Source organism: Molothrus aeneus, chromosome 4 (genome assembly GCF_037042795.1).
Source record: "Molothrus aeneus isolate 106 chromosome 4, BPBGC_Maene_1.0, whole genome shotgun sequence".
Lineage (NCBI taxonomy): Eukaryota > Metazoa > Chordata > Aves > Passeriformes > Icteridae > Molothrus > Molothrus aeneus.
Window position 1 is genome coordinate 42,293,644 of NC_089649.1, and position 26,579 is coordinate 42,320,222.

Below are 26,579 nucleotides of genomic sequence, written 5' to 3' on the forward strand. Positions count from 1 at the left end.
ACAGAAAGATCTTGAAGCCTTTATTAGGATATACTTTCTTGGACTTAAAGCAAAATATCTCTCCCCCAGCTGCGCTCTACTTTTAGTAGCTATCTTCCTCTGATTTTCAAAATTCCTCACATTTTGCTTCTATACATACCTGACTCTGAGCTGGTAAGTTCCTGTTGTTGTGTGTGTTTGCATAGCTTTGGTGGTTTGTTTTTCTGCAGTTGCTTTTGTTTCCTTGGGACGTCAGGTGCATCTTTTGTCTTTCTTTTCTCTTGCCCAGGTTAGATGCCTTTCTGGCTTCCTCAGCCTCCTCCAGCTCTTGAGGTGGGCAATCAGTGAAAGATGTGGATTTAAACACTTAAAGTGTCTAGTCCTACTCAGCCAAAGTGAACTTTGTTCTTACACTTTCTAGGTGTTTCTGAACAGCTAGACTAAGTTTTTGGAAGTGAGTTCTGTGAAATTTTACAGAAGTGGTACTGAACAATGTTTGGCTTTCAACCAAAAAAACCTCAATGAATACAATCAGGCTCCAGTTGTCAGGCTAATTATATTTTTAGCCTTTTTCTCTGGGTCTTGAGGTATTTTTTCCCAGTGAAAGTTAAAGCAGGAGTTTTGGTCACCTAAAAGGTCATCATGAAGTATTAGTTGTTTAAACAGGAGGCCCTTAATCTTTTATGCTATAAATTACTGTCAGTGCTTCATGTTCTCTAGAAAAAGATGAAAATGCAAAATATTTTTTTTGATGCAGCAGTATAATCTTTCCCTATGTATTTCTTCAAAGTTAAATTCGAGCTCTGAAAGCACTTCATCTTGCTTAGCATGTTTTCCAATTGGGACCCTGGGGATTAAGGATAGAATGACTCATTCCCATAATTGGGCTTCTCAGTGCTTTTTCCTCACATTGAAGGTTTCAACTCAAAGCATGTAAGAATATAAGAAGCTGAGAAATGACCATCTGCAGCAAAAAGTCTAGAAAGGCATATGGCTCAGCTTTGATAATGCTAAGTGAGAGTGTTTGCTCTTGTTCTAAGGTCATGTTCCTACTGATAGCCTTGACTCCTGGGTGACTGCTTCTAGTGCCTATCTTGTGTGTGTGTAAAATTTTAGATGTGTGTTACCAGATTTAGCAATGGATGTTGGGCATTGGTAATTAATAAGCTTTTGATTATCAGCAAGTTTCTTCCTTACACGAGGAGAAATAACTGTAATTATCTTTCTCTTAAATATTTGTAAGATCAAAGCAAAGATCACATTTTCCTGCTTTGCAACTTCATTGGATATTGCATTATGCTTCTCTGATTTTTATTCAACCCTAGTGCAGCTGTGGAAGAATGAGTAATGCTGCCAGAATTTATGTCTGCTTCAGCATGCTTGGTTTAATGGGAACTTCCCCTATTTAGTATTTTTATGAAGGCTTGTGTGGGCTTGAAAGCCATTTAATGCTAAAAATTGGCAAGAGCTATGAAGAGAAACTGAGGCACCCACCTCTTGGTTGTCTGACATGTGTGGAGTGTGTGCAGAGCTTTCAGTGAAATGTGTAACTCCTTGTGGGGAGCCTGCAGGTTGTGGTACCTTGGTGTGGGTGTTCACAGATGATGTGTGCAGAGCAGTGATCCAGACAGTGCTTGTGAATCATAGAATGATAGAATGGCTTGGGTTGGAAGACACCTAAAAGATCATCCAGTTATAAGCCCTTGCCATGGGCTGGGACACTTTCCACTAGACCAGGTTGCTCAGAGCCCATCCAGTCTGGCTTTGAACGCATCCAGACATGTGTCATCCACAACTTCTCTGGACAACCCCTTCCAGTCTGCTATCATACTTGCAGTAGGAAAAAAAATTGTTTTCTAATAATTCATCTAAGCTTGCTCTCTTTCAGTTTGAAGCCATTCCCTCTTGTCCTGTCACTACAGGCTCTTGTAAATCGTCTCTCTCCATCTTCCTTGTAAGCCCCCTTCAGGTACTGCAAGGCCATGATTAGGTCACCCCAAAGCCTTCTCTTTTACAGGTTAAACAATCCAAATTCTCTCAGCCTTTCCTCATAGAAGAGGAGCTCCATCCCTCTCATCAAATTGGTGGCCTCCTCTGGACTTGCTCCAACAGGTTGAAGTCCTTCACCTGTTTTAGACCCCAGAGCTGGACACAGGGAGGATCTCACCAGGGCACAGTAGAGGGGCAGAATACACTCCCTTGCCCTGCTGCCCATGCTGCTTTGGATGCAGCTCAGGACTTGTGTAGCTTCCTGGGCTGCAGGTGCATACATGGATGGCTCATATCCAGCTTCTCATCCACCAGCACCCCCAAGTCCTTCTTGGCAGGGCTGCTGTTGATCTGTTCATCCCCACCCAGCCTGTGTTGATACTGGGGATTGCCCCACCCAAGTGCAGCACCTTGCACTTGGTCTTCTTAAACCTCATGAAATTCCCATGACCCCACTTCTGGAGCTTGTCCAGGTCCTTCCAGATGGCATCCCATCCCTCAGGTGTGTCAACAGCACCATTCAGCTTTCTGAGTGTGCACTTGATCCCTTCATCCAGGTCATGAAGATATCAAATAATAATATTTAAAAAATATATTAATAATTATTTAAATAGTAAGTATTATTGAATGTTAAGTATTGCATTATTATTTATTACTTAATTGTTAAATAGCACTTGTCCCAGTATGGGCCCCTGAGGGACACCACTTCTCAGAGTCCTTCATGACTCTGAGCTGTTGACCACAACCCTCTGGATGTGACCATCCAATTAATTCCTTATCCACCTAACAGCCCACCCATCAAATCCACCTCTCTCCAATGTAGGGAGAGATTTTGTGGGGGACCCTGTCAAAGGCTTTACAGAAGTCCAGATAAATGGCAGCTGTAGCTCTTGCCTTGTCCATTGATACAGTCAGTCCAGTACAGAAGGATGAAGAAAAGGCTGAGTTACTAAAGAGCTTTTTTGCCTCAGGCTTCAATGAAAACCTGTTTTCTTACACCTCTCAAGAGGATGGACAGCAGGATGGAGACTGGACTGTAAGTAAAGATCAAGTTCATGACCTTCTGAGGAACCTGAATGTATTAAGGTCTGTAGGACCAAATGAGGTACGTCCCAGAGTCCTGAAGGAATTGGCTGATGTAGTTGCCAAGGCACTCTCCATGGCATTTAAAAAGTCATGGCAGCCAGGGGAAGTCCCAGGTGACTAGGAAAAGGGAAACAATAGTGCTCATCTTTAGAAAGGATAGAAAGAAGGACTGTGGGAATGACCAGCCTGTCAGCCTCACCTCTGTGTCTGGGAAAGTCATGTAAGAGATCATCCTAGAAGCCATGCTAAAGCCTCAGGGAGGTGATTCAAGGCAATCAGCATGGCTTCTCCAGGGCAAAGATGAGTCAGGAGTAATGTGAGGCACTTGGTGAACATATTCAGCAATGGTCTGTCTGCAGACAGCTGTTAGTCATGACCCCTTCATACAACACAGACTAATTCCTGCAGCTCTCTTCCTTCAAGGGCTTAACAGGTAGATTCAAAGTGGAAATAGAGCATTTCTTCTTACCCCTCTACTCCAAAGTGGAGCTTGCAGTTAGAGACAGATTTCATATCTTCTTTGGCTTGAGTGGATTCAGATTTGTGGGATCCACCAAGGGTTGGATTCATCCCTTGGGCAGTGCAGGAACTCTCCTGTGTTTTCTTGGGACTACTTGTTTCATGGAGGCCATGGGTAGAACAGGGAACAGTGGAAAAACCATCTGAATAACTATCCTTGGGAAAGGGGCCCAAATCTGGTACTCCGGTCATGTTCCTTCTACTAAGCATATATGTCTGCATGCTGGAGTTCTCAGAGCAGGTCTGTTAAATATTGAATAAAAGAAGTTTCATAGGGTTGTCTGTTGTTGTTTCTGCCTCAATTACTCTTAATCAGGTAGAGTTGTAGTTTGTTCCCTGCTTCAAGACTAAGTGACATTTCATTCACTCAAAATGTAGAAAGGACAAAGCAGCAATGAGCTTGACTCAAATCTGCTCAATAAAACTTTAAGTTCTACTAGCTCATAAGTATTTCAAAATAGAAAAAATATACTTCCATGGGGGACTTAACTACAGTTCAGCAAAGGGCTAGTAAGATGATAAAGAGACTGGAGCTGCTTTCATATGAGAGGCTGAAAGAACGGAGGCTGATCAGTCTGGAGAACAAAGAAGGCTCAGTGGGGAACTTGGTGATGTTTATAAATACCTGATGTGAAGCTGTAAAGACAGAGAGAGGCTCTTCTCAGTGGTACCCTTTGGAATGGGCATAAATTGAAGCACATGAAACTATATCTCAACTTAAACCTCTTGCTGTGACAGCATGAGGACAGATAAATACTGGTATAGTGAATGTGTGACTTCACTGAAATTCCTGACTTTAAAATGTTTGGCTTGTAGAGTAAATCACGTGGCCAATGTTTTTGAATGTGCTGGACTACTGTTGAGTCAAACAGCAAAGCTCTGCTGTATCAGTTTTAATTGGGTTTAAAATGTCACCAGCTTCATCTGGTGTATTGCTTTAGCTCTGTGGGGGAAAATGGGTTTGATTGCACTTACTGGGCCAGAATTAGGCAGTAAGAGCTCCCCACAAAGGGAGCATTTGTCCAACATGTCCTTGCTTTACACACCAACAGCAAAGCTGTTGAAAGCTGTGGAGTTGAAAATGCCTGCTATTTCCATAAGTGAGCCCTATGATGCAGCCTTGTTTTCTGCTGTGAAGTATAACCTTGGTGTTGTGTTGCCTAGCAGCACTATTCTTGTGAAAAGGTAAAAAAATACATATACATACATATATGTATATATATTCTGATACTTTCAACAAAGCATTCTCTTACATCAACATGGAATTTCATTTAGAATAATGAGACATTGTGCCTTTTCAGTTTGGATGTTCTGTGTTAGCCTTCAGTTCACAGTACTACAAACAAAAGTACATTTAAATCTTGATATTCCTGTTCTTCACATGTCTCAATTTTAAAAATCTGTTTTCAAGCCATTCTGTAAATGAGTAACTTTATAAAATGTATTTGTAGGGCAGGTTTTCATCTTTTCTGGGAATCCTTATCAACTGGACAATGATACAAATTTTGCAGTGTCTTCCTCTTGCTGTCACCTAAGAGCCATTCCTACCAAGTAGCCAATATTAAGAAATCTTGAGCAAAACTTCCAGTAAGTTTAACCTTCTTCATTCAAGATGGGCCTTAAGCAGTGATGTGAACTACTACAGTGTGTGACACCCTCTGCTTACAGTGCTGAAAGATTCTTCTAAAGCTATTAATTAAGAAAATTCTAACAGTCTGATGTACAAAAGGCTTTAGTTATCAGGGTGAATATTGCAGTGCACAGATAGAATGTGGTTTAAAATTATTTTTTTTAGTCTTTTTACATAAGTCATGGGCTTCTTAACCTGTATATAGGCAAGTTAACACAGGAAGGTCAGTGCCTGGCTGTGTCCTGTAATCCACCCAATTTCCATTATACAGCTGCCAAGCTGGGAGTTGTTCCATTTTGTATATAAATAGCACTCCAAATACAGTACCCTGTTCCCCTAGATGGTAGAAGGCTGAGGCTTAGCTCTCATGGTGGGAGAGAATCTAATATTGTATATTTCTAGGCTAGAGAACTTTATGACAAGTAGGAACAAAATGGAGGTGGAGCTGAAAGGATTCCAGGCTATATTAAAAATTCACTAATGTGCCAAGAATCTGTTCTGAACTTAAAAAGCACCCCTCAAGCAAGAGGCAGAAGACAGTTACATTATTCCTTTAGCTTACCATCAGGCCAAATTTATGCTAGAGAACTCTATTAAAGGCTTTGTTTTTTTCTAGTCAGAAAAGGAACTGGATAATACGCAGGAAAACTGTATTCCACCTTTACTTCTTCAAGGCAAACTTCTAGTGTGAACTTAATGTAAGAAACTGCAACTGAAATATAATTTCAGGAAACCACCAACTATTTAGCACAAAGTCAGACAGTGGCATGGCCATTTAAGCATGCAGGTGGCACCATCAAGGGGTAACTAGTCATGGAAGTAAGTATTCAGGTGATAAAGGAGGGGAGAAACTCTTTAAAGATCTTGGGGATTTTCTTTGTATATATTTTTGTGAATTGAGAAAAAAATATTCAGCAACTTACATAGCTGATAATATATGTTTAAATAAAAATGCAAACTACCGAGAAGGCTGCTGCAGTTTGATACCCATCAATCTTTATTCAGACTGGCCCGATTACTTTTAAAAACACCATTAAGCAGACACACACTGCCATCTTGTGAGCATCTCTAACACAGCTGCAGGCTCATTTCAGAGGAGAGGAAAAGGAGTTGCTTGGAGCAGGTAACTTAATACAGTACAAAACATATACAGACTTAAAAAATGCTGCACTGAATGCTTTGTCAATGGTATATTATATAATAGAGATACACAGAGCAAAGCTAAAGTATTTTATTAATAATTTATTGTCAGTAAGAAAGACTGGCTAATGGTAATTTTCAGTAAAAACCTTTACAAGACCATTGGATCACAAATATACAGACACTATAAAAACTGTGTCATGGTGGTTTTGGTTCTAAACTGGTATGCAGAGGGTCCCCAACACACTTTCCAAGAAGGGAAAAAAATGTTTACAGTTCTAAAATACAGCAACCCATTTAAGACATTTCCATATAGCTGACCCAGAAAAATATCAGACCTAATGTATGTACAATTGAAATTGTGTGAATATGTTGAATGTTTTACAATGAAATGTCAAACCTTGGTTTTCAGGGGAATACATACAGTGATGCCCTGATTATAATAAGTCAGGGTGCTCATTTTGAATGGCACACTAACACCACTAGTTTCAATGGAAAACAAATTCACAAAATATCTACAAAATCTAGTTAAAACTATTAAAATCAAAACTGTACATAAAATTTACAAAAAATAGGAGAAAATTAATTGCATTAGAACTATATAAATATATGCATCATGCTAACATGGAGAAGTGGTATGTGATTTTTTTTTTTAAACATAGAAAACGTAAGTACATAAAGGATGTTCAGAAATGGCACAGCCAATGGAAATCTTAGAACTTTCCAAATACAGTAGGTCAGGAAATGGAAAGAGGTTCATTTAGTGAAATGAATTGCATGATCCAATGCTGCCATGCCAGTTTAGCTCATTGAAACAAAAGCATTCACCATGGCTGGAAAAAAAAAAGAAAAAATAAAAAAGCTCTTGAAAATTTTTCTAGATTTGATAAAGTTTGTTAGAGTCCAGGCACTTTTGTTGAGTGTGTCAGACTTCTGTATGTTGCTGGGAATCAAGCGGAGGAATTTTCACATCTTCGAAGTGAGCATCGTCTCCACTCTCATAGTCACTCATCATGACTTCAGACTCCATTTCACAGCATGCCGACACATCCGAGCAGGAGGCTGTGGAAGCGTACACAGACATGGACATGTTGTCTACGGGGGGTGCTTCAAAGTCTGGATTGAACCCCAGCGAGTACGGAGCGTACGGTTCTCTGTAGCTGCCGCCGCCGCCGGGGGTGGTCTGAGGTTCTGACATGTCTGCAGGGTAGTGATGGGGAAGGTACTGATTAAGGTTAAATCTCTGCCTGCTCCTTGTAGAAGAACCCAAGCTACCTACGGCTGGCATGTCTCTGGGTGGCTGTATTGACTCAAACTGGTCGCTGTATTCAGGTGGTAATGGTGGAAGCTCATCAGGTGCAGGGAAATCATCAGGTGGAGGTGGAAAATCACTCTCTATGTCATAACCACCAGGGTAATAGTCTGTATCAATGGCATTTGGATCTGTGTAGAGGGGAGCTGACTCCTCCACCACTTCGTAATTTGGATACTCTTGGATACCTGGCAACTGAACACTTGGCATCCAATCTGATGTATCCCAGTGATAACCTGAAAAGTTATTTAAAGAAAAAAATAGTATTATTGTCTTGTATTCAAGTCAGTCTGAACTGAGAAATCAACACATATTAAGACAACGCAATCACTGTGATTAGGACACCACTTGTTAATCAGCAGTTTGCCCTGGTTGCACAAAGATTCAACACAACTTCACTTTATGCCATGCATGAGATAGTGCATCATTCACAACTTGAACTTTTACATTTTCCCAGACATCACACCTAACATGGGAAGAGCTGTAGTCACCTATGGAATGTGCTGTCACAATATATTGTTGTTCAGTGGATAGCAAAGAATCAACACCCTACCTGGTGCAGCTAAATACTTAATTGTTACTGAGTAATTAGTTAGGGTGATAACAATGGCCTATTTTTCTTAAGAATATACTTAGCATATATAATCTATTACTTTCTTAGATAAAAGAAGCAATTTCTATTTGGTAAAGTATTTCAGACCATTTAAAGTGACTCTGCTGCTCAAGCACATTATAAAGTTAGTTTCACAAAATGCTGTTAGCTCTACAGGAACACCTCTGATAAAAATCTTACGTTATTAGTAAAGACATTCCACATTTAATACAAGAACAAACCAGGAAAATCAAGCTTAATCATGCAAAAATGACTGGACTTGATCCTCTCTTGCAAGCTCCCTTTGAGTAAGTTTGTATTTGCTGGAAACTAGATGTAAACTTAAACTAACTAAAAACCGATAATTTCTCTCATCTGAACACCAATTAAAAAAATACAATGTTGTAATATAGTGCAAATCTAGTAAAAAGAAATCACTACAGACAAATGCACAGCAAGCAACTGATAGTAAGTCTGTGTTAAAACCAAATATTAACAGAAATTTTGGTGAACATCAATGAACTGCATGCAGAAGTCACCTCTTGAATTGCTGAGGTCAGGAACAGCAAAAGATTCTTTAGATGGCAGAATAAGAAGAAAAAAGGAGAAAACATCTGTAGTTAGGAATCAAATAGTAGAACCAATATGAAGACAAACAATGACTAGTCACTATGACATTCACGCTGTTTTTGTCCAGTTTAATTAGCAATACTAAAGTTTTTATTTTTAAATTTTCTCCTGGGCTCCTTATTTGTTAAGATTTGAACTGTAGGACAGCTACTGAATTAATGTACAGCCCATCTGGGACATGGCTGTCTTGTGGTAAAATCTGCAGTCTGGAGTTTATTGAAATCCTTGTATCAGTGTATACAGGACTTCTGCTACACAAGGTAGTAGGACTTGATCTGATTTTTTCTTTCCTTGTATTTACCCTTGTGTTTTCATATAGGGATCCATCTATTGGTGCTTACACTTAGAAGTATCTCTTGAGTATCAGGGTAACTCTTCCTTTAGTCTCTGGCTTCCATACATAAGCACTGGGAAACCTGCCTCCCTTTGTACAGCAATTCCAACAACTCACACTCAGCAGAGAACTACCCTGACAAATATTAAACCTTTCTCTATTCAGGAATCTATATTCCCTATTAAAGGCTCTATGGATGAGTGATGACTATCCTAATGGCAGAATCTTCTCCTAAGAATTCATACTTTCATCTGTTGAAAGACTGAAGGGACAGAGGACTCTTCAGAGAGAAGTTCCTTTATTTTAAGCTTGCCTAGCCTAGACATACTGTTCAGACTAATAGAGATGTCAGTCTGAGCTCTGAGACTCTTAAAACATCTCTGGCCTCAACTCCAGGAGAAGGTTCTGATTATTAGTCCACTTAGAAGACAACACTCTTTATTTTTCCTGGGAAACTGGGTGCAAAACTAAAGCCAATAGGCATTATGATTTAGAGCACTTTCACCAAGGAATGGAGACAGGTTTTCCTCTTCTTCTGAGGCAAAGACCCTTTAACATAAATGGCAGAAACACAAACTAGAACTGGACATGCCCATCTTTATGTGACAATCTGCTAGATTGGAGCTGTATTTTCTCTTGCGCTCAGCATTACTACAACCTGAGGAGCAGTGCAGAGAATACAGGCCCAAAACTGTCCTACATGAAATTAGCTACAGTTCATGCTTCCAGGATGCCTGCTGGACAGAAACACTTGGGGGCACTAAAGGTATGGACCATCTGTCCCAGAACACGACCTTGCTGCAGGCTTGAGTAAGGATCTCTGCTGCTTGAACTGACACCCTCCCTGAAGGTGCTCAAAAGCAGAACTCCTCACCTTAGATGCTTATTAAGAAGAAATGCTTATTAAGAGCAGAAACTCTCAAATGTTAAGAAGCAGCTGGAGTAGGGCATATTTAATGTCTCTACAATTGCAACACACACAATGTTCGTATTTATCTTATGGTGATACTAAAACACCGGGCAATATTTTTATCTTTGACTTGAGAACTACATCTATAATTTTCAGATTCTACCAATTAAAATCTTAGAGAAAATCTGAGTCAGTTATTAAATATTTCCCCTGGTACATCTGGCGGCCTCTTTTAGTCTTGTCATTCTCCCATTCCCAAGTACTGTGCATTGCAATTTTTTTTGCATGGAGGGCTATTGTCTATAGGTACACATTAATGAAATGGCACCCTCATTAATGAAATACTCTCAAGTAATTGGAAGTCCTTGTATTTGTCTACTTTTTGTGTGCCTGTGTAAATTAAAAAGGTGTACTTCAGATAACAAACCAAAGTGAAACTTCACCTACTCTAACTGATTTTGTGTTCTTACAATGGCTTCATTTTAAGTAGGACTTAGTAAAAAACATTAAGTTTCCTAGTCTGTATTTAGAAATAGGAAGGATAGGCTGGATGCTATTTCAGAAGAAACCTCTGCAAACTCTGCAAACTCTGTAAAGAGTTTGTATTTCCCAGAGTGGTTAGTTCTTAAATGTTAGAGAAAAAAATAACATACCATTGAAAATGCCTACCTTGCCTCCTTCTAACTTCCAAATACATACTACACACACACACACACACAAATATATGTGTATGTACCTATACCCAAATGCACATTTTAGCTACTGTTGTAAGGCTGCATAGTAACAAGCTACCTAAACTGAGGAGGATGTATATGCCTACATATCTCAGCTGCAGACAGAACTATTTTTTTTTTTACTTAAGAGACAGATTGATCTGAAGACCAAGGAAGTGAGTACTGATACCAGACCATTTTGATTCTGCTCAGCTGGACAAGGTGTCAACAGGTGTGGGTGGGAGAAGAAAAGAAAGCAGAGGCTGCTGCTGTTTCATCTACAGTACTGCATGTATTTGCCTTTGATGTTGTCTCAATTCTGCTGGCAGCTTTACTATGAATATTTTCAGAAGAGAGTAAGCACCCAGATCTTTTTATGCCAATCCCTTTTTTCCCAAGAAAATACACTTTGAAACCTGTTGACAAGGCATCTACAGCATATTCAAGAAAACATTAACAGATCTACAAGATAAATACATTTTTTGCTATAACTTATCAGAAAGTCTAAGTAAATAATATTCTATAGCTCACATCTGGCTAGGACTACATTACTAGAAGACAATGTAAGACAACAAACGTGCATTATGCTGCCAAAGCAGTAAATAAATATGAAAACATGTATATACCTTCTTTTTCCACCGAGTCAACAACAGCATTGACAAGGTGTATTACAGTCACTACGGAAGCTTGTAAAAGGTATAAAAGGAGCAAATTAAAACAAACCTATAGTTATTATCACTTTAAACAGCAGACATACACATAAAAACCCCCATCAACACTGTGAAATTGCAGTTCGTTACTGTTTTATAGAGCAACATTATTAGTGTACATGCACATTCACTCTCAATCTAGAGAGTAGCTGCATGTAACATATAAAACACATATCTAAAGCTCAATTTTATTATTGCTAAACATACAAAAGTACTTGTAACTACTCATGAAGTACATTTTGCATGAGCACAAGGCTGCTTAAGTTGTATTAGAACTTCTGAAATGTTGCCTGGATATACTCATTTGCACCATACTTGATCTACATAGCAACAAACTGGACCTTTCTGAAGTCTTGTGTTGAGTGAATTAAGGATTATTGCATTAGACTTCTCCTTTAAAGATGTAAACTATGTTGCCTCCCTACCAATGAAAGATATGGGAAAGAAATTTTCCCTGAAATGAACTAAAAGGATAGAATATGAAAAATACGTATGGAAAACTTCTGTTACTGATCTACTTAAGTTTTGTATAAAGTAGAGATACCACAGTAGGAATACCAAATTCAGGCTACTACGTACTTATTTAAAAAAAAAACAAACTTGAATATATTTTTTATGTCTTCACTTTCTCTCAAGATAGTTTTGGAATGGAGAAGCATTTATTCTTATAGGGTAAAAATGAAGTAAGCACATGCAACTGTTTTGCACAGCTCAGGGATTAAATATCAAGCTATTAAATTCTGAATCTACCAAAATGGAAGGAAGGAACAGTATCTATGATGCTACAGCTATTTCTCTTAAAATGATGTATTAGTGAGTAATCAATACATGACAGGAAATGGGAAAAAGAATATACCAGACATAGACAGTGAGGAGGGGAGAACAACATGTACAACACGACACTTAAAACCACAATAAAAAAGTTGCAAGTTGGCATCAAGTCTACTGATAAAATGATGAGGACTGCAAGCATACTATTTTACTTTCACCAATCATTAAACCAGATAGTTTTTTTTCATGCTGTTAATAACAAATCACCCTACTTCATTAAGAAGCAGAATGTTCTTCATTCCTAAGCTAAAGGAATTTCAAGTTCTTTTTTACCAGGCAGAGACAAAAGCAGAAAGTGGAATAAAGAGTCAAAGCACACCTTAACTTAGCAAATTATGAGAAAACTGTGGCTTTGTCCAATCAGTATGACATGCTTCTGAATACATAGATGCATTCATATCAACTACAAAAGCATCTGTCATGACAATGGAAAAGACATCCAATTAATAATAATCAAACCCACAAGTATGTCTGCTGATTATATTTTGATGGACTTGAGATGTGATCAAAATATTTATATTTTTATATTGGCTTTTTTCATTGTATGAAATGTTTTTTATGAATTCATTTCAATCATGGTGAAAGCCAAATATACTGTTCTATTATAACAAAACTTCTTTTTGTGAAGTTTCCTTCATTACTAAAGTAATCAAACTTACAAGCAGTCCCTTAAACTCTGCTCTCACTCAGAACTGATCTGATCCATATGGGAGCTGAGGTCGCAGCAAGAAAAAGAGAAGGAAACAAATGAAACTGTAACACCAGAAAGCTTTTTACTGAGAGCTGAACAGCAAAGTGAAAGTTATATTTGTGCAGAGGCCATTTTTTAAATTCACTGTATTCTTGCATAAGATGATAACTAAGGGTAACCTAGAAGAGTTTACCAAATTCTAATACGTTTTAAACACAAGGCTCTGAGCAACTTGAGCTGCATTTTCACTGTAATATTCTAACAGCAGAATGATTATAACTTTAAGTTAAAGTAATTAACAGTTGGCATAGAGATAGGTAAAATATTTTTTAAAAAATTAACAGATTTGGGCATTAACATAAGTAAATACAAATATATATTAAATAAGCTACTATTTAATATATATTCAATATATGTAAATCCTATTGTTACTAAGAGATACAGATGCAAAGACAGAACAAATGAACATCAGCAGCGGTACAGAATGATTGCATTTTACGTACCATTGTCATCACAGGATTCAGACTGGAAGGAGCTGAGAGACTGGACCTCAGACATGCTTTCTCTTGCACTGTAAGGATGGGAGTTCTTTTCATCCAGAGGCTTCTTAGAAAGGCAGGGGTCAAGATCTACTACTTTAGCTGAAAGAAAAAGTTTCAAGTGAGACAATGAATAGATTCTAGATTAAAGAATCAATACTACTTAAAGTTGAGGTCTGCACATTTTTACAAAACTTAGTAGAGCATGAAGGCTGATCAGAGACAAAACCCAGTGAAGGCATAATGCCTTTTGTACTCGAAGAGGTATAGACAGAAACTTTGTACTCATATTAAAATTGTACCAGCACACCCATTTAACAGGAAAGTAAAAATAGGAATGTCTCTTACTGTCATAGTCAAAATCCCAGCTGGGTTTCTGTATTGAATCACTGTCTGAAGGTGAGTTGGAGGGAGGTGGAGGTGGCAAGTTTGGTGCAACACTGCAAACAGCTACAGCTTTCCGGTGACCATGTACAGAATCTGGGTTAAAAGTACTAAACTCAGGGTGCTCAGGGATTGCAGACCCTTCAAAAGAATTCCTGTCAAGATTGTTCCTGGAGTCGCTTGGAATGCTTGGAGTGTATGAAATGGGACGAACAGGAACCTGTGGTGGGATGTCAGAATAGATGTTCTTATTCAATTTTGCATCAAAACACGGTCTTTGCAAGAAGGCTGTCGTAGCTCCCAGTTGCTTGTCTTCAGGTTCTGGCTGGTGCTTCCTCTTCCTACCAACCACTTTGCGGCAAACAACAAAAATCACAACTAACAAGAAGATTCCTGCGATGAAAACAATAATCCCAATCACTTCAGCTAAGCTAATGTTCCAAGATGTCGAAACATATTTATTGAGAACAATGTCTGTGCAGTGTTTGCCTCCAAATCCTCGACTACAGTTGCAGTGGTATGAACCATAAGTATTCTCACAAAGGGCACCATTGAGACAGGGGTTTTCTACGCATTCATCGACATCAGTCAGGCACCTATCAGAAACAGAGCACATCAGTGATGTTTAGTTTGCGTCAGTAGTCTTTGTTGTAATCTTGTTCTCAACAATTTTTAGATCTGTTTATTATAAGGTACTGCACACTAACATGCATTTTGCTGTTTTATCAACATCCCAGACTTCAACCAGTTTGAACTGTTAATCTCTTAATTAATACTACTAAAACTCAATGTATGTGGAATGCTACCTACCTTTCTCCACGAAAACCTGCTTCACACTCACAAACAGGTCCATCCAAACTGTCAATACACTTGCCACTGTTTTTGCAAGGATTGTCTTTGCAATATGGACCCAGCTGGCATCTGCAAAGGCAAAACAAACAAAACCAGCTGAACATTACTTTACTGCAAGCGATTTCATAATGTGGGATACAGAGCTGTAACACAGGGGCTGCTGTTAACTTCAGCCAGCTCCAGTATGTCTCAAATCTGAGCTTAAAGTAGGAAACACATAAAAAAAGAAACAGAAAAAGAGTTACATTTATATCCTGTTTTCCAAGGGGTTCATTGATACAATGAACCATAGAAACATACCTTTGACCTGTATATTGTCCTCGGCACTGGCAGATAAAATCATCACTGACTGGGATGCAAGTCCCACCATAAAGGCAGGGGTTGGAAGCGCATGGGTTGACACTTACATCGCAGTGAGTTCCCATAAACAAAGGTGCACACTTGCAGTAGTAACCTGAAATCAAATACAGTCTTTTTGAAAGGTGCACACGGCTTTACTGGATTTGAGATAAAATCCTCCCTGCCCACCTACAGATTTAAGATAAATTCCTCCCTACCCACCAAGCTGTTACATGAGAGAAAGGATGGGACAAAATAGAAATGTTTGTATTGAAAGGTGAGGCAAAGTCTAACAGTAAGAGTTTTCTTAAACATTTTTCTCACAAAACACAAGTTGTTCCAATGATTTCAGAATCTTTAAAGAAAAACTCCAAAGTAGGCTGTTAAGAGGATAGACCTTATATGTTAGCACTGAAGATTAAATCCCCACTTTGGCAGATGGACTTTGTCTACCTCATACCCCCAAGCAGTTGAATCTAGAAGGCACACACAGGCTTCCTACCTATTCAACAACTGATTTTCTACAACTCTGGGAAACCAAGAATTATGCACAAAGTTGTTTCATCCTTCAAAGCAGAGAAGTTGAAAAGCAGTTTTGAAAGCTAAAAGCAGAAGAATAAAGAGCAGCTTACCTCCATTTGACAGTGCATTGCAGATGCCTCCATTCTGACAGGGGCTGCTTGAACAGCCATCTGTGGCAGTCAGTAAGCACCCAGGAGTGACATCAACAGATTCCTCCATGTGTGCATAATTTCGTGGCTTGCTGTTTAGGGGCAGCTCTTGTCCATTTAGTACAATGGAATCCATACAGCCTCTGAAACCATTGCTAACCTGAGGACTTCTACCATGTCTTGTACCTTGCTGACGAATATGACCACCAAAAAACACGTGATTGTCCAGGTTTAGTGTCCTAAGTGTACCAGGAGCAGTACCAGATGCAGTATGCACCCTGTCCAGAACAAGTCGTGCATAGTTTCCATCCACCTCAAGAGATACAGAATGCCACTGGCCATCGTTTATCTGAGTGCTCTGAACAGAGACAATCCCGGGTCCACTGCCACAATCAAATTTATATTGCAGTCTTCCATGATGGATCTACGGAGGAAAGCCACAATATCAATAAATGGCCCACACACTTAAAGAGTTTAAAATATTGATGCCTATAAAAGTTTATGTTTGCTGGAGAGACGGGATGATGGTGGTGTTCATAAAAAGCAGTTTAATAACACTGTTTTCCAGTCACAGCAACTGTGATTTATTCTATATGGTTCTTTTAATTGAAACGTACACTTTGTACATTTTGTTCCTCTAGTAAAGCAATCACAGATCATAATCAAAATATTACAATATTTCAATCTTTCATCTTGTGTTTTAAGTAACTTTTCCTGTATGAACTACACTATTATAAGCACATAAATTTAAAGTTGCTTAAAATATATGATTCAGGAAGCTTTGTTTGTTTACAAATGTAAAAATTTCTGTACAAGTTTTTCACCTGGATGTGTAACACACCCTACCTACCTTTAAAGCAATTTTCAGTTATAACCATTCTACACAGATGTTATGACTCAATCTTTTAATCTGACACAAAAATAGTAAGAAGATGGTACGAAGAAAGGAGGAGATATGCACTAGGAGATTTTAATATACCTCTAAGATACTGTAGTCTGTTCCTCGAGCATACATAACAACTGCATGAGCAGAGTAAGTTCTAAGTCTCATTGTCAGCTTCATTTCCTCTTTGTTCTCATTTTCCATGAGACGATATTTCACATAGCTGCTCCCAGTAAATGTCACAGCAGAGCCAGCTGATGCTTAGGAATACAGAAAAGCATAAAAAGTATTAGCACAGGACTGGAATCAAATTTATATTTGGAAAATAATATAGTTTTACAGAGTTTTTTAAAGTTAATTCCTTACCAGGACATTGTCCAGCTTTGCTGTCTTGGCAAACACAGGTGTATTTTCCTTCCTTTGGATCTCCTAAACATTCAGTACCTTCAGGACACGGGTTTCCTTCACACACACTGTTCACCAGAGGGCATTTCCCTTCTGTGAAACCAAATCCATTATTTCTTTTTTGTTGGTGATGATGGTATTTTGTGAAAAGGGACTGCTAAGTACAGTAGGTTAAAGTGCCCCAAATGATATTCCTGACTATCAGACAAGGAAGTGAATAACAGTTATGGGGCATGACTGGCACAGACATGACTGGCACAGACATTCTGTTCTAGACAAATAGAATATACAGTGGCAGATGCTCATCCTTATCTTGATTACTCAATTCAATTAGTAAAATTGGGAAACTGGTATTGTGGTTTAAGGCTTACCATTACAATCATTCACCACAAAAATTCAACATGTAGCTATAAGCAGGGACAGAGTAGGTTGCAGAGAGCAGAGAAAAACATGTCTGTATTTAAGACAGAAAAGGAATGGGCTTTAAATATTTACTTCATATGTGCAAGTTCACCCAGCAAGGTTAAGTCCTGATTTTAAAAAGCAATGTTTTTTTACTCAGAGATAAAGATAAATTAACCTTTTGTCAGAAATCTTTATACTTACATATATTTTAATGAATATTTATTTCCCACATTACCCTTTCATTCCCAAACACGTTTGGAAACTGTGTGGGCTACTCCTCTAAGCAGAAACAAGGAAGTATTCAGGTACTTTGCAGGAACTTACTTTTGTGCACACAAGACTGAAAATGGCCATCAAAATAGGGTAGGCAACAACAACAAAAAATTTACTTATTTCATAAAATGGAAAATGAAAGTGTAGCTATAAAGAAAATAAGTACTCACTCCCATAAACTTGTACTATGTAAACTCTTGAAATGAGGTAACGAGATAAGAAAGAATTACTCCTTACTACAAATAAAATTAGGCAAATAGTATAAAGAGAGTTACCAAACATTCCTGATCTTGTTCTGTAATATAAATTTCCATCTGAGGACTACTGCATTTTAAAACCAGAACAATCTTTTCAAGGATACAATTTCCCTTACTGTGTTTCTTACCTTTACAAAGACAAACTGCTGTTCTGTGATGACGGGGAGTGACGAAGCTCAGCCTGGCTGTGCTGTGCGTTGACATGATGTTCTCATCCACTGTAACTTTTTCTTCACAAAATTTCAAAGGACAATCTAGGCCTGCACAGAGCTTATGAAACACATCAATTATCCGAACACCTAAAATCTCCTCTAGGTCAGGCACAGAAGAGTTTATCTTGTGGAGCAAAATTCTCATTGGGTGGTGAGAGCTACCAGACTTTTCAATATTCAGGAGGACATCCAGATTAGAAGCGGGATCAGAAGGCTGCAAACTGACAATCTGGATGTCATTTCTCCTCACGCCCAAGATGTTTCTCAATGCTCTCTGGAAATTGCGCCAGTAATCACCAATGAATTCTTCAGGGGACAGGTTTGCAAAGCGTATTGCGATACTGTGATTTAATACCTCTTGTGTGATTTGTCTGATGTGTACAGTAATATCAGCTGCAGCTGTAAATTTTCCATCTGTAACAGTGACATTTAGGAGGTACTGTCCTACATCTAACCTTTTGTGTGCTATTAGTTTGCCACCAGTACTGGAAACAGAGAACAGGGATTCCATTTTGGGGTCCAGACTGTATGTCAAGGTATCATAAACATCTTGATCGGTTGCGTGAATTTTTCCAATGACACCACCTGAATATTCTTCCCCAAAAGCTGTGATAAAGATTTCCAGAGGCAGTATTGCTGGAGAATAAATGCTTTCCTCAATAACTCTAATATCAATGTAAGTCAAAGATGACAACGGTGGTTTTCCATTATCTGACACCTAAAGGAAAGATGAGGACAGATTTACATTTTTGCTTTATCTCAAATTCTACTGCAGATATTTATTCTGTATATAGTTGAGCTGTATTTTTGTACCCATAAAAACCCCATCAAAAAGTCCTATAGGAAAATGCTTTACATAAATTCTGTAACACAATTCCTAACATAAAAGTTAACACTGAAAATTTAAAAAGCTTATATAAGCAGGCACACACAAACGTGTTTTCATTTCTCCCAAGATTAAAAGCCTACAGTGCTCTTATTACCTGAAAATGCCAGGAAGCTATTAACACTGGTAGCAAATACAGAGGAAATGCACAGTGGCTGATTTCAGACAGCAGATGGTGCTTGAAGCTTTTTAATATCAAGCACAGAAACACTTTACAAACTTGAAATGAGTCATGCACTAGAAATGTACAACATGCTTCACTACAATTAGGAGGTAATCTGGAAGACAAAGTAAATGTACTGTGCCAAACGGAACTTCAAAAGGAAAAAAAATACATGCAGAAAGTTAATTATGTTGCCTTTCATGATTTTTGGTCACAGAGAGGAAAACAAGAGGTGGGTACCTGTAGTGCTATTTGCTTCAGACAGTTAATCAACTGTCTTTAACTGTATCAGCCTAATTCAATTTTAAAGCCTTTTTGAATAACCTATTCTCCACCCCTTTTGGACAAAGACATACACTGTTGGTGTACAAGGACAGTAAAAAAAGAAGAGTGGAAAAGTGAGCTAAGAGCATTCCCTTGGGTTCACTTTTTTCTTTCTATTTCTCACCTCTTATTTCCCATCTACTTTTTTCAGAACTCACTCTCAGTTACTGAAAGTGACACTGAAGAAATTAGTTAAAGAAAAATTGGAGACGTGAAGGTACAGAGGGGATATACAGGGCTCAGAAAGTAGAAGATACTCTGCATTGTTTAAAAGATTTTGCAATAATTTTACAGAGTACACTTTGAAGATCTATGTGGACAGTCTGCTTTTGGTTTTTGTTAATACAAATTTATGCAAGAGGAGTAACTCCAGGCACAAGATTATCTGTGGATGGGCACATAAACGTGGCATTTTTAAAAGGTAATGTGTGTCTCCTAGAACTGCATGTCTTCATCTGTTTCTGTTAACTCCAAAAGACAGGCATGGCTAGAAACTTGTCCTCCAGTTACCCAAATAAATAACGAGAGCTTTAGCTCAAGTTGGCAAAGTTTCGTTTTGCCTAGATCTCTGCCTGGAAACAAGAGAAGGCAGGCAGTTTAGCTACAGAAGAAATGCCAAGGGAAACCAGAAAAGGCTCAAAAAAAACAAGACAAGCAAAATTATAACAAATGGACAGCAAGTAGGAAAGAAGAGCCCCAGGAGAAATGGTTTTTCAATAGTGCAGATATTTAAAAATGTGCTGTGGTTTTAAACTGAAGACTTCAGAGTGTGGCACAAAGGACTGCATGACTCATAGCTGAAGATTTCGCACACTAATGCTATGAGACATTTGTTAATGGATAATCTATTTCCTTTGGAGAGAGCACAAGCAAATACAACTGGCATGCCCATATAAGGTGACCACTGGGGGAAAAAAATCCTTATTTCTATTAAAATGACAAAAGTAAAGTCTTTTGGAGGTAGTGGGGGCGTAGAGTGCATATGGGGAAAGTTTGTGTAGTTTTAGTGGGGTTTTTTTAGTTATGAGTTTTTTCAAATGAAAGTATGCCTGTAAATTTAAAACATCACTACTTCTGCAATCCATTCAAAAAGAAATTAAGGCGAAAGCTGTCAATACTGAAAAGCACACCAGTAAAGGTCAGCTAAAAACTGAAAATGGGTATCAAGAGTTCATACACAGCCATTAACTTGTGAGATCAAAATGCAGAAATTAAACATAATGTAAACTTGAGAAAATGCCTTCCTACAGACTTTAAAAAGTATTATTTTAAAGGAAGAGAGGAAGAATATTTTTCCTCAATTGCCATGTCTATAATTTTGTGTGTATCACTAGAACTAGAGTCTTGTGATAGGGAAATGCTAGTTTTAGTCTTGGATGCCTTCATACCCATGGGTTGTAAGATAATAGCAAATAATAGCAGTATGTCTATTGAAAAAAACTAGCAAAGTGTAAAATGACAAATGGCAATTAAAAGACAGCAATATATTTCAAGAATCCAGTTGAGAAGCTTGGAAATCAACTGATTAGACAGGTCCAAAATACTGACAAAAAGAGGCACATTAGCAGAGTCTGCTTTAATGATTTACAGTCTCTGAGAAGTCTTTGGACTAAATGAGTACATTTGTTTTAAGACACTTGTTTAGCTACTGGATGCCATTGAAATAGCCCATATTCATTTCCTAATAAAAAAGCACTTTTCAGCTACTGTGCTGAAGACAAGATAGCTGAAGTACTGACAGGCTGTTTACAAGCAGACTAGACACCAGAAAGTGGCTTAGAAATACAAGAATTGCAAGATTCCACCCAGAGGAAGATGCTAGACAGGCATCTCACACTTAAAAAAAGCTAGGCACGTCAGGAAGGGCCAAAGCTGCAGTTAAATCATGAAATGCGACACTGTCAGCGTAACAGTCTATACAGAACAAATATAACTGCCTGTACGTGCATTTATAAGAATACATTTAAAAAGCATAATAAATAGAGATTAGTAACTGTTAGAGAAGATCTAAAGGAAAACATATGACTCTTGCACTACACTGATACCACATACAGGAAAAACACCCATAAACAAAAAGGTGACTTTGGGGGAATTGGCATATCACTATTGAGGAAAAAATGGCTAACAGAGGAATAATATACCTGCCCCCATTTTCTACTCAATTCTTAAACCCTAAACTAAACTACACTTAAATGAAACTGCATCTGTCCTTATATTGATGGCTCCTGGATACTAACATTTCAGTGACTCAAACAGCAAATTACAATACCTGTGTGAATTTTTTCTTCCTTCCCCAAAGAAAATAGACTTTGTGTAAATATGTCACAACTATCCCAATGTGGACAGAATTCAGCATACACTGTTATAAACAGTATTACTTGAAAATACTGCAACTGAATGTTTATTCATAAATTATCTGCAATAGTATGCATAAGAATAATGTGGAGATTAAAATAAATTCCTCATGTGAAAATGAAGGTAGGAATTTTTCTTAAAACCTGAATCTGGAAATTAAGTTTAAGAATTAAGGGCATCTACTTTTAGCCTATTAATCTTTAGTCCTCTGTTCCTAGCTGCTAAATTTATAACTGAATTTAAAAGGACTAGGTAAGATTAAAACAATTGGTTTGAACTTTTCTCACGATAGGTTACAAAAAGTATTTGAGAGAACTTAGCTAGTTAAATGTAACCTTGGACATGGTCTGGTCTTTTTGCACAACAATGGCACATATAGTGAATATTACAGCACTTCAGGATCATTTTTTGAGTTTTATACTCTGGCTTCCACTGCAGGATCCTGAGATCTCAAACTACTGCACTGCAAGTTTCAATGCTATGAAAAAACATCTTTTGAAAATACTATGAAAAAAGGTCCAAACTCAAAAAAAGCTGTTTTCAATTGCCATTGAAAAAAGAATGTGGCACTACAGGAAAATTTTCCATTACTGCTATGTTGTGCAATATCCCTGCTTTCATCATGTGAGTTTAGTCCAGCACACAGCTTCAAGGGTCAAAATGATAGCAGCAAGAGGAATTCTGCAGGCAATAGAAAATGGCTCAAGGGACCTATCCCCTGCTGGTTTTTCAACATTCCAACCAGAAGGCAAAGGACTTATTAAGACCACTCACCCAGTTAACATTTCACTTCACCTTACTTCTAACTGTGAGTTTAACTGATCTTCCCATTGCATCTGTGTAGATTAGCATTTAAACCAACAGATTTTGTCTATGAAGACACATGTCCCCATGGGACATGCCTCAAATGACTACTTGGCATGTCAGGACTACTAATAGAAAGACAAGTGATGAAGTGAACATGAGTGGGAAAAGTTAATGAAATACTTACAATGCAAAACAGTAAGACAGAAGATGACAGAAACATCTTACCTTGACATGAAGCAAATAGTGATCTCTCACTTTGCGATTCAGTGCAGCGCTTGTGGTCAGAACTCCCTGCTGGGTAATCTGAAAAGTTCTCTCTTCATTTCCAGTCAGGATGGTGAAGAGAAAAGGAGGGCCATTGTGAGAAGAATCCCTGTCTGTCACCACTAGCTGCAGCACACTGAATCCAATAGGTTTATTTTCCTATAGATACATAATACACATTGGTTTTGTTATAATTGAGGATATGGTCTGATGCTGATTTCTTCCTTGCAACAGAAACCCCAAAAAATTACTGTCAAACCAGTTAATCAGTACAAGAGAAATCAGAATGACAATACTGCTTCAGGGAAACTACTACCCTCTGAGATTAAGACTCAAAAACAGTAATAGGAGAAAGGCAGTTTTTTTAACTTGGTATTCTATTTTTAAAGGTAGCTCAGCCTTGACACTTTACATTTTCCACTTCTGCTCTGAATTAGTATTACTGTAGCCTAATTACCAAGTCATCAAAGATTTGAAATTTAGAGAAAACACCTGTTAAGAATAATCTAATGCCTTTGTTGGGAGGACTAGAAAAATACGCCTCCATCTGACCCCTTGTGCCCCTAATTAAGAATTCTGCCTACAGCTGTGGCTGCTACAGGCACTATCCAGTTAAAATATGAAATCCAGGTTTTAAAATTTGCATCATAAAATCCCTTCAAGTTTGCATCATGTGGATGTCTGAGGTTTCACAGACACTTCACATACGCTGGCTTATCACATATGTTACACACACACATAATAACCTTATCTGACACTTGTAACTCCTCTCCCAGAATACTTGAGCTCTACTGTATCAGCCAGATTTCTCTATATACATACTTATTAGAAAAGCAAGAAAAGTAGAAACTTTATTTTGAAGTACAACAATAACAAAATGCTATCCCTTTCACAAATCTAAAAACTCCTGATAACAATATTTCTGAGAGAGTAAGTCAATTTAGCTATCAGATACTGCAAAAAGCTGAAGCTTTTTCCCTTTCAGCAAAACAAAGACCATTGCTTTAAAATACAAATATTTACAGCTGGACATCCAAAGTAATTTGACTTTCCTAAAAGCTAAGCACATTTTCTACTGTGTCCAAATATATCCATCTCAAATACAAGAGGAAATGTACATCAGCATTCTTGGGCAACTCCTCCAGCTTTTTTTCTGCTACCTTCAACTAGGGCAGACCCATATGAATGAACTATAAAACAAGAGATCATCCTCTGTAATTGAATAAGGGAAATAGTACATACATTGGCTACACAGTCTGAAGTTTAAGTGAGATATTAAATAACATTTATTTCAAGAAAGACTATAATAGGGGAAAAGAAGATTCATTTGGCAGCACACAAACATGAATCTGGAATCTGTTGGTTTGGATTTGGTTTTTTATTTGGTGGGGTTTTTTGGTTTCTTATTTTTGTGGGTTGTTTTGTTTGTTTTGGTTTGGTTTTTGGGGTTGTTTTTTTTTGGATGGTTGGGTTTTTTAAAAACAAGATTCAGGACATCTTATTTGCATACTGGGTGCATATTGTATATATTCACTTGGTCCTGTTTTGGAAAGCTGCCTTTACAAATGATGCACATTTGTCTCAAACACAAGTGGTATGTTAGGATGGCACAGTGCATCAGGCAACATTGTGTGATCCTCACAGATCTACTGCACCAGGCCAGGAAACAGCAGAAGGAAACAAGGGACTGAGCTCTTTTACATTACTAGTCTACAAAGGCCTTAGTGCAATTCCTTTGTTGACTTCCATTTATTTCCTCTTGGATTCAGGAAGACAAGAAGTATAGATGCTGACTCTGCTGTCTTTGCTTTAGCAGTTTTTTGAATCAGGCAAGTACATGCCAGACACTTGACAATGTGGCCTACGGCTACCATCCTACAGTATAAAATTAGTCAAAGGATTGGTATGCAGCCATATGAAATTCCACTCTTGTTCTAACTGCTGCTGATCCCAGAGGAGGCCAGTGGGAATTAGGGCTTAACCTGATGCCATGGTGCAGAGCACTAGCTTCATAGTAACAAGGACCTAAAGGATCTTTTTCTAAGCAGTAACTCTTAAGACTAAAAAGAAATAGGAAAATTATAATGTATTTTAACATCCCTGTATGATTCTAAGATTGTTCTATCCATAAAAGGAATTTATAATACATAGACATGTACACACACAAGGAATCAGAAAAAGAACCCAGAGAGGTTATGCAGTCTCCCTCACTGTAAATATTCAAGAACATTCTGGACTCAATCCTGTGTCCAGGACTGGACTCAATCATGTGCTCTAGGATGAGCCTGCTTTAGCAGGGAGGTTGGACCACATGACTCACTGTGGTCCCTTCCAACCTCACCCATTCTGTGATTCTTACAACTTGCAATGTAAGTTTCTACATAATGTGCAAACAGGAATTTTAAAACCCTCCACACTTATTTGATAAGCAGTCTCACTGGTGACCTTAAATAATTAAAAATACAGAAAAATTCAGTCACAAATTTGCAGTCCAATAATACTGATTTACCTACTTTACTAGTTGTATTTACCTGGATGATAACACTATAGTTTCCTTTTGAGAACACTGGAGGATTATCATTTACATCAGAAACATCAATGTTTACTGTAGTTGTGTTAAGTTTAGGTGGACTTCCATTATCTGAAGCTTGAACTGTCAAGGTATATCCTGAAATCTAAAATATTAATAAAAAACATTTACTGAAGAGGAATAAAGTAACAAACTCAGATTTTGTTTTATGGAAGAATTATTTCAGTATAACCCCCAGTAAAGCTTTCCTTCATATATTTAATCCTTTCTCCTCCTCCCAAAAGTACAGATAAAAACAGATGCTTGCACTTTACTATAGCAATATTAATTTTGGAACATGAAACAGTAACTTAGAGTAAGAAAATGGTGGTCATCAATTATGTATAGGTAAATTAATCCCAGCTGCCTTAAAACCACAAAAAACTCACCTTTTCTCTGTCTAGAAGCTTAGTCACTTTTATTTCACCCCTGGTAGGGTCAATTGTAAAAGGATTTCCTTGATTGCCATCTATGATTGTGTAGTGAATGCGGTTGTTGGAAGGTCCATCAGCATCATCTGCCATAACCTAAGGGACATTACAGTCTCAGTTAAAACAGGTTGAAAGAGACTCTAGCATCTCTCAGATAAACTCACCCTGAAGATGAGCCCTTTTGGTCTAACAGATTTCATAGTTCACAAGAGAAATGCCATCTCAATACATTATACCAACATCATTTAATTTCCTGAATTTCTTCTGAAAGTTAAGTCATGGTCTCATGAGGAGAACATAAACATATCACAAAATATTATCTACTTTCCCACAGCATCTCAAGTCCCTACTTCTGAAACTTTTTCAAAGTAAATTTTCCATTCATTCAGTGGAAAACATCTATTTGTTGATGTTTAACCTTCAAATCAATACTTATTCCTTCAAGAATGAAAGCATGTTCATAATGACAGAGTATTTCAAAGTGAGAAACCAAT

General features: G+C 37.9%; 1 protein-coding gene across 1 annotated transcript in view; it reads right to left on the reverse strand.

The window, feature by feature from the left end:
- Window positions 1–6,177: 6,177 nt before the first annotated feature.
- Window positions 6,178–26,579, reverse strand: part of FAT1 (FAT atypical cadherin 1) — a 103,685-nt gene continuing 83,283 nt past the window's right edge. Inside the window, exons 16-29 of the mRNA XM_066548364.1 lie at window positions 26,044–26,181; window positions 25,617–25,760; window positions 23,047–23,244; window positions 18,203–19,004; window positions 17,101–17,232; window positions 16,831–16,994; window positions 15,813–16,275; window positions 15,142–15,295; window positions 14,800–14,910; window positions 13,954–14,585; window positions 13,570–13,707; window positions 11,461–11,520; window positions 8,787–8,822; window positions 6,178–7,891 (exon numbers count right to left, since the gene is read on the reverse strand). Coding sequence (XP_066404461.1) covers window positions 7,269–7,891; window positions 8,787–8,822; window positions 11,461–11,520; window positions 13,570–13,707; window positions 13,954–14,585; window positions 14,800–14,910; window positions 15,142–15,295; window positions 15,813–16,275; window positions 16,831–16,994; window positions 17,101–17,232; window positions 18,203–19,004; window positions 23,047–23,244; window positions 25,617–25,760; window positions 26,044–26,181 — 3,795 coding nt within the window. The 3' untranslated portion in view covers window positions 6,178–7,268. The remainder of the gene's footprint in view (window positions 7,892–8,786; window positions 8,823–11,460; window positions 11,521–13,569; window positions 13,708–13,953; window positions 14,586–14,799; window positions 14,911–15,141; window positions 15,296–15,812; window positions 16,276–16,830; window positions 16,995–17,100; window positions 17,233–18,202; window positions 19,005–23,046; window positions 23,245–25,616; window positions 25,761–26,043; window positions 26,182–26,579) is intronic.